At 45.3% G+C, this 20055-nt stretch overlaps 1 protein-coding gene across 2 annotated transcripts in view; it reads left to right on the top strand.

Annotated features, from left to right (window-relative positions):
- Positions 1–18459, top strand: part of LOC144767617 (putative methyltransferase DDB_G0268948) — a 365886-nt gene extending 347427 nt beyond the window's left edge. For both annotated transcript variants that reach the window (XM_078651022.1, XM_078651023.1), the window contains one exon: positions 18268–18459. In XM_078651022.1, the coding sequence (XP_078507148.1) occupies positions 18268–18358 (91 nt within the window). In that variant the 3' untranslated portion in view covers positions 18359–18459. The remainder of the gene's footprint in view (positions 1–18267) is intronic.
- Positions 18460–20055: the final 1596 nt, after the last annotated feature.

The raw sequence follows: 20055 nt of genomic DNA, 5'->3' as shown, positions 1-20055 counted from the left end.
GCAAGGAAAGGGGGCTGCCTGTGAAGAGAAGGTCCAGGGGGTATCTAGAGGCATCCCTATTGCAGTATGAGTTACCCCACTGGAAGGCAACACTACCAGTTGAGTCTAAGGAGGAGGAATTCTCTAAAGGTGAGGGAGAAACAGAAAAAGATAGCTGGCTTCTGGCTCATGAGCAGAGGGTGAAAGAGATTGATGAAGAGTTGAAAGAGATTGATGAGGCTCAGAGGGCCTTAGCCCGAGAAGAAGAAATTTGGGCTGCTCAGGAAATGAGCTTTGCTGAGTTGGAAGTGGAGTCCAGCTCAGATGGTGGCAGCAAAAGTGAGTTATCAGTGCTGAGGGAGCAGTACATACACCCGGAGATGTGGCGCCTGACTTGAAGGAGGGGGTTAACATACACCAGGAGGTTCAAGGACATGAGGTAGCTGCAGTAGTGTGCAGCATCCCTGATGAGAATGGGGAAACTGGTGCAGGGGTTCATGGTCCTAGTAGTGGGAGGGGTACTCTACTGACTCTAGATGAGAGGTGCAGGAAGAGTGGTTTCTCCAAGGTTGAAGTCCTGGTATGTGAGTGTGAAGACCACCCAGAAGAGTGTGGGTTGAATGACAGAGACAGTCAGGTACTGTCTTGACAATCTCAGGAGAATGGTGTGGAATACGTGTGCGAGGCACTGGATGGTGAGGTGAGGGATAGTTTGGTTAACCCTTATAGGGGGCTATGTAATCCAATTGTGGGAGAGCATATTGTAAGTCCCTGTTTTCCAGAGCTATGCCAACACCTGTTGGAGAGTGAGTTCTCTAACCTCAGGGAGCTCACGTTGGAGGCAGACCTTTTGGTGGATTCCAGAGGGTCTGGAGAGGCATTGGGGAGTGACCCTGTGGGGCTCAGGTATGTTCCGACCCAGAGTGCTGGAAGTGCTGCAGAGTAGCCCAGCAGTCCCATTGCAGTAGAAGGGGTCTAGGGGCTCACGTTCTGTCTCAGTGGAGAAGGAGTGAGTGTGGGGTTGCGTGTCCCAAGGTGCCCGAAACCCAGTCTCAGTGCCTGGATGGTTCTTTAAAGGAACACCAGGTGGGAAGCCTAGGCTGTCCTGATGTGCCGCCCGTTGAGGGGATCCCCGAGTGTCTGGTGAACTGGGAGTGTCTGTAAGCAGGCCTCCATTAGTTCTGGTGTCTGGCAGTACCACTCCTAAGAGGAGGGTACAGAAGTCCAGACTGAGGGGTGAGAGGGGGAAAGAGTCCCCAGTGGAAGAACCAGTGTGTCAGGGGCCAGCCAGAAGGGCTGCGTCACCAGTGAATGACCATGGTGACACTACTTCTGTCCCGGGGCATCTTTGCGCACTGTCAGAAGGACAGGGGTCGGGAGATCTGCGCCAGGCAGACTGTCACATGACACCTGAGTTATGTGTCACCTTCGGGGGGAGCATATGTGCTCCCAAGAAAGTCCTGGGTTGCCAGACAAGTGTTCAACCACAGGGTTTGGTCCCTTGGTTGGGAAGCCAGGTCCAGATGTTATCTGACCTGGAGGAAGGGGAAACTGTAATCAGTGTCCTGACCGAGGTAGCTTCTAGGAGACCCCTTCAGTTGGGAGGGCACAGTGCTCTGGAAGGGGGTGCAGAGGGAGGGAGTCCTCACCTCTGATCCCGGTGCAGCCTGAGGGTTTAGACCCTATGTTGGAGGGCCAGGTTCAGGGTGTCCCCCTTGACCTGGAAGCCAAGTTGCAGGATAGAACCCCTAAACTGGTGGGCGAATTGTGCAGGTCACCTGCTACAGGCACCCTGACAATTCTGGAAGGGAGTATCGCTCCAGGTGGGAGGGTACAGAGCCCCAAGGAGGAGGATCGGGTGTGGGAGAGCTCACCCCAGGCTCTTGTCCAGCTGCCGGGGACTGGCCTGGGGCTGGCGGGTCAGTGTCAGGATGTCATACCGGACCTGACAGGAGGGAAAGTGGACAAAGGGTGCCAAGCACCTGGGGCTACTGCCCCCTGCTCTCTGACACCACAGAGGTTTGAGAGCCCTAAAAGGCATATGGTCTGGGTCTCATCCCTAACTACTGTCAGATGCCACTGTGGCTTGCTGTCTGTCTGTTGGAACACACCTGTGAGCAAGTTAAGGTTAGATGCTGCACAGGTGGTGTCCACAGGTGAGGAGAAGGGTTCCCCATGGATTAGCTTGGTGGACCCTGAAAATATGGACAGAGGAATTGAAATGGGTTCAGATTGGCGTTGAACTGGAGTATGCCCCTGCAGTTGTGGGCCAGGTCCAGGTTCTATCACCCAAAGCAGGGAAGCCCATCAAGGTAGTGATTGGTCTACCCTGCATTTTGGCTGGTAGGGCGTTGTGTTGGATTTGGCTTTTTTTTGCATGGTCATCCCTGAACTTTTTGCCTACCTCCTGTATTTTGTCTGACCTGTTTTTGTTGGTTTTATGACTCTGGGCACTTTACCACTGCTGATCAGTGCTAAAGTGCATATGCTCTCTCTATTATAAATACATGTATGGATTAGTGATTCCATGATTGGCTTGTTTGGTTTACTTGTCAGACCCTAGTACAGTGCACCTAGTGTGCCCAGGGCTTGTAAATCCAAATGCTGCTAGTGGGCTTGCAGCACTAGTTGTGCCACCCACAGAAGCAGCCTTGTAAAATGTGTCTCAGGTCTGCCATTGCAGAGCCTGTGTGCAGTCTGGTACTGCCATGCTGACAGGGCAAGTGCACCCACTTGCCAGTCCCTAAACCTTCCCTTTTCTTCATATCAGACACCCCTATGGCAGGCCCAAGGGCAGGGTGCATTGTAAGTATAAGATAGGACATGCCTTGGTGTGTGTGGCATGTCCTAATAGTGAATTATATCCATTTTCCTTTTTCACTATTGCAAGGCTACCTGTTCTCCATGGGCCAGAATGGGCAGTTAGATTATTACATCTTATAATCCTAACTGACTCAGAGAACATGGTAGAAATTCGGGTATTGTACTGTGGTAAATAAATAAATAATACCCTATTTTTGGATGTATAAATGAATAACAGATAGCTCAATAAATAAGAGTCAAAATTCGAGGTAGTAGGAGTTTCGCAGGTTTATTACAGCATAAAGGACAGAAACAGGACAACCTGCATAGGAATAGGATGGCAGGGCCCAGCAGCGCTGCTGGTGTCAGGATCGGGACAAGGAAAAGGATAACTTTTTAATAACAGTACATGAGCATATATACATAGCGCAAACACATAGCATTACATCGCAATAGGCGTAGCAGTGGGTGGAGCAGAAGGGGTGACGCGTAGCAGTCGCGAAAGATAAGGGTGAAAAAGAGGTGTAACAGGGCGTATACATAGACATGTGATGCAAACGTAACAGAATATGTCATGAATGGGGCGGAAACCATGGAGGGGGCTACCTGAGGAGCCGGGACCTCTAACCTAATGGTGCGCGCAAACTGGCAATGACGTATTACTAGGAGAAGCTGGGGGCTATGAACTCTGTGCTAGGAGCAGAGACTGAAGTCTGGAGGGTCGGAGCGACATGTACCTAAACCCTATCTAGTATCTGATGTTTAGGGAACATGTTGATATGAACTAGAAGTCAAGAGGGGAAAGGCTAACAGACTCTAAGACTGGAGCATGCATTATTCTACATGTAGTGCGTGATGAAGAATATTAAATGACCATTAAATACAGTATTTCTCTAACATGGAGCCCTGAAGGCTAGACAATGACGGAAACTATTGATGCGATTCAGTAGTTTTTAGGAATGCAGGGAAGGAGGGCTGAACTGATAACTGGAATCATAACATAGTCTTGGCAGACTCAGAGGCTGAGCCAGGCTGAACCGGGCACTGTGAGGCAGGAAGTAAGTGAAGGGTCGAGGATACAGGTGGGGGCTGGATCGCTCCTCAGCGAGGGCTTCAGGAGACAGGAGCTGAATCTGGTGTCCGGGCCCTTTTGAGGCCTAGAAACGGGGACTTTCAATGAAATAACGTGCACACTGAGAAACGTAGCAACGTAGCTTTACATAGGCCTGATATTCGTAGTATTCACGAGAACTGGAAACTGGCATACTAGAGGTGGACACAACTATAATTGCGTCATTAATCGGACATGGGGAATGCATATGCATATCTAATCATGCACACATAACATATGATGGATGGCACCTAGGGACACAGAACATGGCAAAATTTACTTTTCCACATTCCCTCCTTGTCACTACGTTTCCATCAGGAAACATCAATATTCATAATACCATCTATCATTTCATACAGTATCATTTGCTCGTCTCGAATTATCCTGGAACGGGATTTAGAACGGGGCTTGGGACTAGGAGTTATACTAGGAATACAGGATGTAGCACACATGCCGCAAATCGCAGGGCCACATTGTATACAGAGGCAGCAGCTGAATATGATCGCTACTGTAATACCTAGAAAGGACAAGACTTTCCATCCCCAGGCGGAAATTATATTCCAGAACCAACCGGACCATGTCCAGGTGCCTGGATCTTGGTGTATCAGATGGGCAATTTTATGGAGTCTGGTTATAGCTGAATAAACAGACGGCGCGTTATTTGGAATGAAAATGCAGCAACTAGATCCGATGACTTTACAGGCCCCGCCCCTATCGGCCAGTATGACGTCAAGGACGAGACGATTCTGTAAAACGACAAATCTCATAGCAGATTGCTCTTCAGTTAAATTACCTAGAGCAGAGGCAGTCTCATTGACTACTGCTTCAAGAGTTCTTGTTAACCTACGGATTAGCTTACTATTCTGGATAGGTCCTATAAAGAAGAAGAAACCTCTGTTGAAATCTGTATACTGTTCTAGAGCAGTTTCAGTATAATCGACAATTGGGGACTCCCTTCTATGTCTAACGTGTACTAGATGTGTGTTTCTATGATAATCAGGTGGGGCTAGGAAAACAGGTGGCAGTAGGAAGGCAATGTAACAGGTTCCCTCCCAATCGAGGGGCAGACGAACATATGCAGTTTGACCACAAATAAAATAAGAATGACGTGAAGCTTGGAAAATAGATTTCCCACTGTCACTATACTTGACAATAGTAGTACAATCACTATGTCCTACATGTACAGAACCATTATTTCGGACACATAATTCACCTCTGACTGGCAGTACTGAAATAGCAGGTAAGTCTGGAGTAGTATCAGACTGAACATTCAGGACCATGAAATTCGAAGAATAGTTACCTAAATTATACACTTCATTTTCTAGATCTAAACCTGTTCGGTGAGGGAGACCTTGCTTGTCTGGGAAACATGTACTGTTAAGAAAAGACATATCTGTTGAGGATGACGTTAACGTGGACCATGCTCCACACGAACCATTATGTGAGAATGGATAAGGAAAAAGTGGCAGAACTCCCTTCGGTGTCTGAAAAGGGGGGAGTCGACCACACACCCAACAATTAGTGGCATTGCTGGACTGGTGTGAGTAATGTAACATGCGGATGAATGAGTTATTTCGCATAGCGAGGCGGTAAGAGAGTTCATGAGGAGGCAGATCACTAAACGTGTGCTCTACTGTAGCATTAGCAGACTTATTTACATGAAGAACTGGGAGATACAAGAAAAATGCATAACTGGTGCAGGAAATCATAATGCTGAGAAACAATATGAAACATAGAAAAACGATACATCGGATTGAGTTTTGACTAACTCTCTCACTATAGGGGTCTATTTTATACATGTCAGAAACAGTCTAACCGTTTCACCTAGGGGAGGACTTAGACAATCAAACTGACTGACTTATTTTACTAGACCGGAGTTTGAGTTTATACTCCTGTTGCGGAGTTTTCTCTAACAGGGGGGGTGCAGTAACAATGTCATTTGCGGGACAGTCCTTGAGAACAATATTTTGGCAATCCTTCAAATCCTGGGAAATGTTCTTTAAGACGGGTTTCAGTCCATTAAATTGTTTTACATGAGAAAGGTGCACCCAGCCTTTGCGTCCTTCCAACTTCACGGCTGTACGGGTGGTGAGGAGGACTTGTCGGGGCTCTTTCCAGCGAGGCTCCAGCGGACTTGATCTGTCAAAGTTGCGGACCAACACCATGGATCCTGGAACGATTTCATGCGGTGCCACCTCGGTATGGTCTGGAAATGCGGCGGCAACCTGTGAACGACATGAGTTGAGGGCAGACATCAAGGAAGCTAGGTAATCTGTCAGCATATTACTTGAAACATCGGTAATACTTCGGGGTCTAGGAGTACCCCACATGTTAGGGGGGCGGCCGAAAACGACCTCATACGGGGACAGACCTGATCTGGAATGTGCGACCATGCGCATATAAAATAAAGCGACTGGCAGAGCTACTAGCCAGTCCACACCTTTTTCTTTACACACTTTTGCAATACGGATTTTCAGAGTCTGGTTATGTCTCTCTACGAGACCGGCTGCTTCAGGATGGCGTACACAATGAAACTTCCACTGGTACCCTAACAACAGGGAAACATGCTTCATGAGTTCAGATGAGAATGGCTGACCGTTGTCAGAATATACGACTCTAGGGAGTCCATAACGAGGGAAGAACTCACGAACCAACTGCTTAGCAGTGGTCGCGGCTGTGTAATCTGGGACTGGATATGCTTCTGTCCATCTGGACAAAGCGCATACAACTACAAGGACATACTTGAAACCTCGACATCGCTCCATCTGAATATAATCCATCTGGAGGACTTCAAAAGGGTGGTCAGGGGGCTGGAATCCACCTTGTTCCACCGGGACACTTTTACCTGGATTAAACTGACAACATATCATACAGGTACGGACTTTCTGCTTGGCTGCAGCTCGTAAATGCTTGTTGAACCAAATGTTCTGGATACTGTCTAACATAGCTTTTTCTCCTAAATGTGCTGGACTATGTGCGGTATTAATAATGACTTGAACCATAGAGTCGGGGAGAAACCATGTGGCTCTACCCTTTGTTAACCATCCTTGATCTGTCTGGACCCCTCCTTGTTCGGACCATTTCTTGATTTCTTCGGGAGTAGCATGTAACTGTATGTCTATGACATCTTGTGTAGGGTCTTTAACTGTCATGCATGTAATCGGATCTGGAGTGTGGGTCATGTTAACTGGAATGTCTGGAGTCTGTGCTGTAAGCTTGGCTGTGCGATCTGCTAGATCGTTACCTTGGGAAATGATGTCAGTAACTTTCGTATGTGCTTTGCATTTCATGATGGCAATAGATGTCGGTAAATGTATTGCATCTAATAGAGCTTGGATAAGGAGACCATGCTGAATCTTGGTTCCATGAGAAGTCATGAAACCTCTCTCCTGCCAGAGCACTCCGAAGTCGTGTACAACTCCGAATGCGTAACGTGAATCTGTGTAAACATTAACTTTCAAGTTCTTGGCGTGTATGCAGGCTTGTGTCAGAGCAACTAGCTCTGCTGCTTGAGCGGACAGGGTATCAATACGGTGTGTTTCAATAACTTCGGTGTCAGTAGTCACTGCATACGCGGCGACTAGTTCTCCTGTACTAGTTCTCATACATGAACCATCCACATAAAGTGTCAGGTCGGGGTCTGGTAACGGAGTATCTGTCAGATCTTGTCTTGGCTTTGTCGTAATGTTAACTACTTCCACACAGTCATGTGGGTCAGGATTCGAAGTAACTGATGGTAACAGTGTAGCAGGATTAAGGATGTTGCAGCGTCTGATTTCTATGTGTGGCTGGAACAGTGTCAATTCATAACCTGTTAAACGTGCAATTGTCAAGTGCTGAGTTTGTGTTCGATTTAGAAGAACTTCTACGGAGTGTGGAACCTGTACTGTCAGGGAGTGTCCTAAAACTATGGAATCACTTTGCCTAATAGCTAGTGCTGTGGCTGCAACTGACCTGAGGCACGCAGGCAACGCCTGGGCGACTGGATCTAATGTGCTCGAAAAATAAGCACATGGCTTGTATTGTCCTGCTTGATCTTGCGTGAGAACAGATAATGCTGTACCTTCACGTTCTGTGACGAAAAGTGTAAAAGGCTTACTGTAGTTCGGTGTGGCTAGAACTGGAGCTTGGCATAAAGCTTTCTTTAACTCGTTGAAACTAAATGTATGTTCAGATGTCCAAGGGAGGACAGTCGATGCGGCTGCCTCCTGTGTCGTTAACTGTATCAGTGGCTTGGCTAGAAATGCATACTGAGGAATCCATTGTCTACAATAAGAAGTAAGGCCGATAAAGGCACGTACCTCCTTCTGGGTCTTGGGCTGAGGAAGACTCGCTATTAACTGGATACGGTCTGGTGTCAACTGCCTACCCCTCTTGGACAGTAAGTGTCCTAAGTATACCACTTGCTGGACACAGAATTGAAGCTTCGAAGGGGACACCTTGTGCCCCATCTCGGCCAGGAAATACAGAACCGTTAGTGACGCTCGCTCGCAATCACGTTCAGAACGGGCTGTGATCAGTAGATCATCGACATACTGGAGCAGGGCAGTGTCAGTTGGCATGTGAACATTATCAAGTTGTCTCTTAAGTGCTTGACTGTAAATACTAGGACTTTCTGTGAAACCTTGAGGAGCGCGTGTGAACATATAGCTCCTTCCATTTAAACAGAATCCGAAAAGAAACTGGCTGTCTGGATGAATTGGAACACTAAAAAATGCGTTCTTGAGGTCGATTACTGTAAAGAACATGGCTTCGGAATCAATGGCTGTCAATAGGGAAGAGATGTCTGGAACAACTGGGTACTGAGGAATAATACATTTATTAAGTTCTCGTAGGTCGATCACTAATCGATATACTGGGGGTGCATTTGGATCAGTACGTTTCATGACTGGAATGATCGGAGAATTGCATACGTTGGAGTCAGTTTCTACAACTACTCCTTGAGCGATGAGCTCGTCAATAATTTTGGATAAGGCTGCTACAGCCTCAGGTGGCAATCTGTACTGTCTGATTCGTGGTAACACTACACCTGGTTTGAGAGTCACACGATGGGGTGTGATTTGCATGTACCCTACATCAGTTGGACCTTGCGCCCATAAATGCTGCGGAACATTAGACAATCTGGGATCAAAATCACGTAAAACATAGTGACCCTTAAAGTCACGTAGGAACAGACGTATTCCCTCTGGTGAACAACATATAACTGCACCTAACTCTTTCAGTGTTTTAATGCCTAATAGATTTTCTGGGCATGACTTAGTAAGTAACAGATCAGTAGTGCGGGACAATGGACCTACTTCTAGAGTAACTGGCTTTGAAATCTCATTTACGATAGGTTTTCCTGAAAATCCAAGGGAAACATTTCTTGAGCCTGAGAGCGGAGCCCCTGGAACTTCGGCGTGACTAATTGTGGTCCTACTTGCCCCTGTATCAATCAAAAACTTTCTGTCTTTCCCTAATACTTGACTGTGAACATAGGGACCTTCTTGATCTACAGGTATCTCGATGAGAGGCAAGCCTACCTCCCTCTCTAGGCTGTTTCATGAATACTGCTGGTACTCTGGATACTCAGACTGTGCATACTGGTACATCTGCTGTGTAACGTGTTGTGTTGCAGCAATAGGCTGCGGTGCGGTAACTGTCTGTGGTGCATTCTGTGGCTGAGGAGTCTGTGAAACTTGTTCTTGTCTAGGCGGACGTGGTCTTTCTTTAGTCTTACCGGTAGCTATGTTGTGTTTCAGAACTGCACACTCGTTTATAAAATGACCTGGTTGTTTACAATAATTGCAATTCCCTTTAACGGGAGCTGCAGGATGACTGGCTTGATTTGGACCCCTCTTCTGACTGTCTTGAGGAACAGATTGTGCAACTAGTACTTTCATTTTCGTGTCTTTCATACGTTTTCTCTCGTGTTCTTGTTCTTCTCTGATTCTATTCTGGTGGTACTGGAGCATCTGTAACATTTGGGACGGAGTATTAGCTTGCCAGGTACTTTCGACTTTCAAAACTCGATTTTTAACTTGTGGACTTGAATTCTCGACTAATTTAGTAACAAAGAGATGAGGGTATGACTCGCTACTTGTCTTGAGACCACTATTGATGCTAAAGCATTTTTCAAACCTAGAATAAAAATCACTAATATCTTCGTCTTGTTTCTGTTTACAGGCTGAGATTGCATCCCAGTCTTCTTTTCTAGTTGTCAATAATCTGGGTAAAACTTGTATTAATAATTCCGGTAATTCTTTACATTTATCTCCAAGACCGGTACCTGGTACTCGTGCCTTATCTTCAGCTTCTAGAACTGCCCAATCTATCTTTTTCTCTCCCACCTCCCATTCTTTTTCCTTTAGCTTTTCATACACCCCTGCGGGCAACAGGATCTTTAACATTTTAATGATATCTGGGTAAGTGTATTCTCCCATACGGAGCATGTCTTTTAATTCTCTATGGAACCCTGCTGGATCTTTGTCATGACAGGGAATTAATTTCTTCATTTCGAGGAGTTCCATCTTGGTAATCGGAGTGTAAACAAACACTCGTTCTAGTTCGCCACCCGTTCCTCTGACTGGGTGGACTTCTCGTAACGGATTCTGTCTGTCTATGTAAAATGGTTTGCTTTCTGGGGGTGAGACATGAACAAAATGCGGGTTCAGAAACGTTCTATATTTGTGGCGCTGTTCTAGAATGACACTAATTAAATCGGTACCTAGACCTCTCCATCTATACTGGAGTAACTCGTTCAGGATATCGTGTAACGGACCTGGATCAGAGTGCTGACCCTCATACAAAGTAATGAGGTGCTGGATCATATACATACCCACCAGTCGCTGCTCGGCTGGGGGCAATTTCAGAAACATTTGTGCCACTATTTCGTCTGGAAAAGTGGTAGAATCAGTAATCCATCGGACTGCTGATCGGGCTAGTTCTTGTTCATGCATGGTACTTAACTCACTGTAACCGATTCGTGATTTCAGAATGTGATCGGTAGCTTGAAATACTTGTTCTAGAGAACCTTGTTCTGGTGCTGGATGATGGAAAGTAGACTTGTGTTCTAGGCGTAAATGGCGATCTGGAAATCTAGATTTTCCTACATACGCTATTCTGGCGGGATTCTCGTCCTCTACCTCTTCAGTATCAGAATTACTTTCTTTCTCGCTTACTTGTGCTGCTTTACGTTGTTCGTGTATCTTTATTATTTCTCTACGGATTTTCTTGTACATACTCTCCATGGCACCGACGGTCTTGTGCTTACCCTCGGCTATATTATCACTCCACCTTGTCAGGATTTTCATTTCGGCCGGATCTTTAGACGGGTAATCTTGTTCTCTTATTAGACAATTGATCAGAAACTTTAATATCATGAGCTGGATCTCGGCTTTCCTTTGAGACATGGCCTCGCTAATGCTTTCTGGATCATCCCCTGTACGGATGAAACGATATATTCTGTCTAGATCTTCTTTCATATTCGGTAAGGTGACTAGATACTCGGCCACCTTTCTTACGCGGAATGAATATAAAACCATATTATCCTCGCCTGGGACTGGATCATAGCCGCATTCGCCAAGGGCTTGCCTGATTTCTGCAACAGACTTATTACTCTTGGGAGTACGCTGTGATGCTTGAGCATGTAATTCGAGTGCTGATAAACGCTTGCGTGGCGGCGGGGTTTGAGGAGGACCTCCTCCTGCGGCCCCTAGACTAGAATCGTCGACTGATATTCTTCGTGACGGAGCGGGAAATTGAAATGCTGGCTGGACCGGGGGTACCGTAGCAGGTACTGCATGGGGTGCCCCGGTGTCTGGAGGAGCAGGATGTGCCTGATTTACAGGGACTGGCGGAGCGCGAACAGGATTTGCATATTCTGGGACTGTGTCGTCCAAATAGGACGAAATAAAAATATCAGCTGCGGTCTGTTTGTGACGTAGCTTGATCGGAACTAGTGGTGGCGGGAAATTACTGGATGCCTCTGGGGTCGCTTTTGGCAAGCCCTCGGCAAGGAGAGGATACATACCCCTAATAAGGGCATGCCTCTGTCTGTCTGACTGTTCGGCTTTGACTTGTTCACCTATCTCGATTAGTTCTTTTTCTTGTGCTCGTTCTTGGGATTCTCTACTTAATTCTGACTTTCTGATTTCTTTTTCGGTTCTTTTATGAGCTTCTTTGCGCCATAACTCAATGGCATCTTTCTGTGATTGTCTGGCTTTCTTTTTCCATAATGCCTCTTCTACTCTCATGATGCACTCGGCATCCCACGTACCTGATACGGGCCATCTATACTTTTCTTCCAGCTCCTTGGTATACTCTACCCATAAATCTAGATATAATATGGCACTTATGCCATGTTTCTGATACATAAAGTGACCTGGACTGTCCCTGGGCGGGACGGGAACTGCTGCTTCCAGCAGACCCTTTCTAGTTTTCAACTGACGTAACTTGGAAAATATGGGCATGACTGAACTGTAATCTAGACACAATACAATACACAATGAACACGATACTTATTCCCCATTCATACCACGACATTAAAATACATGAAGAACATTTAAAATAACATTTCGAACAAAATACTACCTGGAAATACTGAGAACAGAACACATGAATTTTCTCGAGAACAGAACTGACTAGAACAGAAACTAGATGCACTGCTGGAACAGTACGAAACTTACCGGTCTCATAAAGAGACACGTCAGGACCCGCATCCACCGAAGTGGACACTTCGTTTGTGGGACTGTGTACCACCAACCCACAGACCAGAGTCAATTAAATTGACCCTGTCTAGATACCACCCCAGTAACGGTACTCACCGGGCAGCAAGAACAGAAGGCCTCGGACTGGACTGGACTGCTACGACGACGGACGCCGAACTTCGGACTTCGGACTTCAGTTACGGGTGGACCTCCGGATACCTCGGACCTTGGACTCTTGGCTTGGGCTCTGGTCGGGACTCGCCGCGTTCCTCCACCGTCTCGTCTGGATGCTGGACCGCCTCCTCCGTCTCCTCCGTGGGCCTGAGGGATACTTGAGCAGAAATATCTGCCACTGCGCAGAAGAGTTCTGTCACGACTGCAGAGGGTCAGGGGGTCGGCGTGGCTTCACCGACGCGTGGGGAAAGGGCAAGTCCCTATTCGGGCGCCATTATGTGGTAAATAAATAAATAATACCCTATTTTTGGATGTATAAATGAATAACAGATAGCTCAATAAATAAGAGTCAAAATTCGAGGTAGTAGGAGTTTCGCAGGTTTATTACAGCATAAAGGACAGAAACAGGACAACCTGCATAGGAATAGGATGGCAGGGCCCAGCAGCGCTGCTGGTGTCAGGATCAGGACAAGGAAAAGGATAACTTTTTAATAACAGTACATGAGCATATATACATAGCGCAAACACATAGCATTACATCGCAATAGGCGTAGCAGTGGGTGGAGCAGAAGGGGTGACGCGTAGCAGTCGCGAAAGATAAGGGTGAAAAAGAGGTGTAACAGGGCGTATACATAGACATGTGATGCAAACGTAACAGAATATGTCATGAATGGGGCGGAAACCATGGAGGGGGCTACCTGAGGAGCCGGGACCTCTAACCTAATGGTGCGCGCAAACTGGCAATGACGTATTACTAGGAGAAGCTGGGGGCTATGAACTCTGTGCTAGGAGCAGAGACTGAAGTCTGGAGGGTCGGAGCGACATGTACCTAAACCCTATCTAGTATCTGATGTTTAGGGAACATGTTGATATGAACTAGAAGTCAAGAGGGGAAAGGCTAACAGACTCTAAGACTGGAGCATGCATTATTCTACATGTAGTGCGTGATGAAGAATATTAAATGACCATTAAATACAGTATTTCTCTAACATGGAGCCCTGAAGGCTAGACAATGACGGAAACTATTGATGCGATTCAGTAGTTTTTAGGAATGCAGGGAAGGAGGGCTGAACTGATAACTGGAATCATAACATAGTCTTGGCAGACTCAGAGGCTGAGCCAGGCTGAACCGGGCACTGTGAGGCAGGAAGTAAGTGAAGGGTCGAGGATACAGGTGGGGGCTGGATCGCTCCTCAGCGAGGGCTTCAGGAGACAGGAGCTGAATCTGGTGTCCGGGCCCTTTTGAGGCCTAGAAACGGGGACTTTCAATGAAATAACGTGCACACTGAGAAACGTGGCAACGTAGCTTTACATAGGCCTGATATTCGTAGTATTCACGAGAACTGGAAACTGGCATACTAGAGGTGGACACAACTATAATTGCGTCATTAATCGGACATGGGGAATGCATATGCATATCTAATCATGCACACATAACATATGATGGATGGCACGTAGGGACACAGAACATGGCAAAATTTACTTTTCCACAGTACGCCTGTACTCAGAATGATAAAATACATCTTTTAGTGAAGTTGATTTTAACATTCTGTGTTTGAAAATACCACTTTTAGAAAGTAGGTATTTCTTGTCTAACTATCCAAGCCTGCCTCTGCTAGGTTGTGCATTCCTTGTCTGGAGTTTGAGTGACAGGGCTGGGGGATTCCAGGACACAGCATGAGTCAGCCCAGTGGTGAATAGAGAATCTAGATGGGAGGGAGAAGTTGCACCTGGGACTTGAATAGGACTGAATAGGACTGGGCCTGCCCCCCCCCCCCCCACAGTGCTGGCTCCATCCCCTGTGGTGCATCTGATGTCTCTGCCCTGCACTGTGAAAGGAGAGAAGGCATCATGTCAACAGAGTGCTCCAGGGCTGTGCCTTTCCTCCACAATGGAGACTGAGGAGAGTCTATCCCTAAGCTGAAGTGCTGCTTGTGGGATTGGCCTGCAGTGGTTGCCTGACTGCCAAATAAAGGAGAGAGGAACTTTGTGTACTTTTCATCAACTTGTAAGGATCTCCAAGGGCTTGGAACAGAGCTTGCCTCCTGCTGAAGTCGCAGGGACAACAGACTTCACCCACCAGCTCCAGAGTTTTCTTGAAGTGCCTGCAGTTGTGCTGGACTTTTTGAGGACTTGCGTGTCGCAAGGAGCTGGAAGCGTGACTCAAGAACTGGTAGCGTGTCGCCGAACTGCCACTGCAGCTTCACAACACGAAGCACCTCACATCGCCGGAGAAGAGGATCTACGTCGCAGCAGACGCCGCAGCATCACCGGGAAGCGTGTCGCAGGAGAAGAGGATCGACGTTGCATCAGACGCCGCTGCACCACCGAGAAGCGTGTCGCAGGGCTTGTCGGGGCTCATCGCCGTAGAAGAGGATTGACTTTGCCGCAGACGCCCCTGAATCACTGGGAAGAGTGTCGCAGGGCCTGTTGCCGTTCGCATCGTTGTGGAAGCAACTCGCATTGCCAGGAGAGAGGATCGACGTCGCAGCAGACGCCGCCGCATCACTGGGAAGCGTGTCGCTGGGGTCTGTCGCGGCTCACATTGTGTAAAGCATCTTGCATCGCCGGAGAAGAGGATCGACATCGCAGCAGATGCCGCCTCATCACTGGGAAGCGTGTCTCATCAAAGAGAAAGCGCCATCTTTATTTCTTTGCACCAGATATTCAACGCATCACCGTCCTTGCATGTAAGGGACTACCGCATCACCTTCCCTGCAACACTTTTATTGCTCTGCGTATCACATCTTGAGGTACATTGACTCAAAGTGTCGACACTTTAAGATCTAAAGAGAACTAAGCTAATTCTACCATTTTAAGTACAGTATTGTGGATTTTTGCTGTTTTTGGTCTTGTGATTAGTCTATATAAAGAATACTTATTTTTTATATAAAACCTGTGTGGTGTCCATCTGTAGTGTTGTAACTTGATTACTGTATGTGTTCACAAATGCTTTACACACTGCCTCTGAGATAAGCCTGTCTGCTGGTGCCAAGCTACCAAGGGGGTGAGCAGGGGATAGTTTAGGAGTGTACCCCCTTACCCTGACTAGAGTCAAGGGTCCCTATTTGTCATAAGTACCTACCTGTGCCTTCTAGAGACCCCCAAATCTCACACATATCTTAAAAGAAGAAAGCCTACCACCGGAACTGGTTAAGCAGCAAAATGGAAACGTTTTGTTACCTATTGTGATAGCTAAATTAATCCTTTTGATGTATCCTTTCAAAACATTGTTACCTTCTGCATCTACAACAATCTAGTCTAACTTATGCATCTATTAGATTGCACCTTGTAGCAGTGGCTGCATATTTGCAAAACAGACAACATTTATTTTTATTCGAAGTTCCTGTGATTATAACCTTTATGTTAGGCTTAAAAGGAGTCATTCCACCCAGGATACCTCCGGCACCGGTGTGGAATCCTAACATTGTACTTAAAACACTGATGGGTCCACCCTTTGAGCCTTTACACAAATGTCCATTACAGTTCCTTTCTTGGAAGATTGCCTTCCTTATTGTAATCACTTAATTAAGGAGAGTTGGTGAGCTACTGGCATTAACTTTAGAAAAACCCTTCTTTCAGCTTCATAAAGATAGGGTAGTTCTTTGCACCAATCCTAAATTTCACCCTAAAGTTTTTTCTGCTTTTCAAATTAACCAATCCGTTGAGCTACCTGTGTTCTTCCCTCAACCGTATTCGGTAGCAGAGAGAGCTCTTCACACACTTGATGTCATAAGAGCATTATAGTATTATATTGCTAGGACAAAATATTTTCCTTTAAAAAAAAAACTTTTTGTTGCATTTGCTCTAAATCACAAAGGCAAACCTATCTCTAAATCAGGCATTTCCAGATGGATTGCTTAATGCCTTCAAACCTACTCTGCTAATGCTAAAATAACTTTATCTATACCCCCTAAAGCACATTCCACTAGAAAAATAGGGACATCTATGGCCTTTTTAGCTAACATTCCTATTGCTGATATATGTAAAGCAACAACATGGCCCACACCACACTCATTTACTAAACACTATTGTGTGGATGTTTAGTATGCCAATCAAGCCAATGTAGAACAAGCAGTGCTAAAGACACTTTCCCAGACAACTGCAACATCTACTGGTTAGCCACCACTTTGGGAGAACATTGCTATGTAGTCTATGCGAAGCATGTGTATCTACAGCACACATGCAGCAAACAGATTATGTCACTTACCCAGTAAGCATCTGTTCTTGGCATGTACAGCTGTAGTTTCATATGCGCCCTCCCACCTCCCTGTACACCTGTAGTTGTTGCAGTTCTCTTTAATTACAATTCATATGCATGGGCATCTCTTTACTATACTCACTTACTCCCTTTTCACCCTCTTACGGGAAAGTCTATGCCCATGCACACTATCACCGAAAGGAGGAGTCACCTTACCTCGTGACTTGAAAGTCTCCGAAGAAAAACAACTTGCAATCAACCGGACCCAACACTAGATGGCAGGAGTATGCAAAACATGTGAATCTACAGATCTACATGCCAAGGGCAGATTCTTACTGGGTAAGTAACATAATCATTCTCCTCCTTGTGCCATCCTTACGATTCACAGGGGAGGCGTAGGAATCTGACTCATTCCCAGATTTACAATGCTTCAGATTCAATGGATGTTGCGTGGTAGCACCCACAGCAAAAGCATGGAATGCCCTTTTCAATCTGAGTATTGTGTGAAGGGGGGGGCCATATTTACAAACCCATGAAAAGTGGCGGGTGATTTTATGTGGCCTTCTAAATATGAGCTGGCACACTGATCTGCCGGTGCGCCCAAAAAAGACAGAATGTGCTTATAAATAAGCCCCTATGTTTCATGGCAGTCCATGTTAATTATAACAAAAAGCACAGTCTTTACAGAATTATCACTATTATGTAGTCTTACAGAATCTTCCACTTTTAGATTTAGTTGTAAACAATGATTACTTAGGCCAGTTATGTAATCTCATCTATGGTTTGACTTGCCCCAAACTGCCATTTAGGACCATTTTTGCAAAACATAATGATGCACTCTTTAACTCCAAATGCCTTTTGTGCCAGTTAGTGTTGTTTAGAGATGGGAGATCTCAGTGCTAGTGCTCTATTTCTAAAGAGCAAAATATCTTTAAAATACACAATTTAGTATAGATAGTAAATATGTGAGTTGTAAAGTTCCAGATGAAATGGTTGAAGACAAATGATACAAGGAAGCGGTGTGGATCATGAGAGCATTGCTTGTAAAACAAAGAGAGAGTGCAATTACAGTTAATAAATATATATATATATGATCAAAAAGTAACCTGTATTTGAACAATGTGCAAGTCTATTCTCTTTCACCCAATAGAATGAAGCATTACCTCCTTATGTGACAGTGTACAAATATCATGTTGTTACTATGTGTACCATATTACCTATGCTTATTGTGGTCGCCCCACCTTCATATTCCTCTGCCACATGACCTGTACTGATCCATATACTATATTTATTCTGTACATTTTCTATTACAGGCTTTTAAAAATCCTTGGAGTGTCATCTACCAACACAGAACTAGAGATGGTCACCGACTACTTCTGTGTGTTGGCCCGAAAGCCAGCCTGATAAATGGATGAATAACACACTATATAAGATCCCATCCGATGTCTTTTCCAATAATCTACATTGTACTACAAAATAAAGCTATGTATCATCTTTTTACTTCACTACTGAACATACACTTCTTTTCTAGATGTATAAACCCTTTTACCAAGAAACTGTTGAGTGAGAGATAGTTCATTTTGTATGTCTCGTGGATATTACATGAACTGTGGCTGTTACAAAATGTGATTTTCTTTTTCTTGCTTTAATCAAAGCTAGAAGTCATAGACAAATAGCCTGATGTCCTGTCAAGATAAATTAGCAGAACTCTTTTAACACAAAGTGAGTGTAATAATTCCATCTCCTCAGTGGAAATTTAGAGAAAGAAGATAGTAATTATTTATTTATTTGTAAAGTTTTATAAAGCGCGATCATGACCCGTGAGAGTATCAGAGCGCTGTACACAAGGCGAAAGCATGAATAAACTTCATACAATAGAGGTCAACACTGTGAAACAACAAGGAGTACACAATCAAGAACAGTGAGCCTGGTAGTGGGCCACACTAGATCAATTTCTCCTAGTGTGCAAAATAGTTCCTATAACATTCAGCAAGACAATCAGAAGTGAACTCGATATAACATAATAAAATAAACGACAAAACTGTAGGGTGAGGGCCCTAGGGTAAAATAGCAATTATCAACCAATCTTAAAATAAATAGAAATTTAAATTATTTATTTATTGTTCGGTTAGTTAAAACCATAACAATATTACAAACACTAATCGCATAAATGTTACATGTCTCTAAAAATATCTTCATGCTTTATCATTGCTCAGATTTAGCTTTCAGTTCTTGTTCGTGAATGCATAAAAATGTTATCAGTTTACAGTTCATTTGGGGGTCAGTGGCGACCAGTCCATAAAGTAAATGGAGAATGATATGTCCGGGATAAACATCAAATCTGTTAACATAGGTACATGCAACAGAGAACATGATGATGCCGTTAATGATCAGTCAGGACAACCCATTTGGCTAGTTTCTCTAATCTCAGTAGGAAGAGCGTTCCAAATTCTAGGAGCAAGGCCGGAGAAAACATGTTTGTACATACTTTTCTTTCTGAATGTGGGAGGTTTCAATAGTAGTGTGGACATACTTCTTAAGTTTCTGACACGAGCCAGAAAGAACAAGTTTGTTCGCCAGATAGGCCGGCGTGTTGTAATGCAAGGCTTTATGAGTGAGACAAGCTATTTTGAAACTAATCCTCACTTCAATAGACAACCAGTTAAACTGCAAAAGGTCAGGTGTAATGTGATTGTGTTTTTTGGCGCCTGTAATGAGCCTGACCGATGCGTTGAGAGTGGCTCTGAGAGTGGCAAAGCTCCCTTTAGGAAGCCCCGCAAGTGTCACCATACCATATTGAAGACGTGAGATCACCAGGGATTGTACTGCAGGCTGCATGTCTTTGGTTGGAAGGAAAGGCTTGATTTTCTTGAGGGTGTTTAAGATGAAAGGTGGCACCCCTGATAGTGGCACTGATGTGAGCTTGCATATTAAGGTATTTGTCCAGGGTAATGCCATCGATTTAGTGGAATCAACCACGTGAGGGGTGCAGTTGAGTTGCTTTTGCCAGTCCAGGGTAGGTGCAGAGTGATTGTGGGGGTCAATCAGCTGGAATTCAGTTTTGAGGGTATTCCACAAAAGATGGTTCTGGGCTAACCATT

The sequence above is a fragment of the Lissotriton helveticus genome, chromosome 7 (assembly GCF_964261635.1).
Source record: "Lissotriton helveticus chromosome 7, aLisHel1.1, whole genome shotgun sequence".
NCBI classification, from domain to species: domain Eukaryota; kingdom Metazoa; phylum Chordata; class Amphibia; order Caudata; family Salamandridae; genus Lissotriton; species Lissotriton helveticus.
The sequence above is the reverse complement of the archived record's forward strand: the minus strand, read 5'-3'. Positions and strand labels throughout refer to the sequence as shown.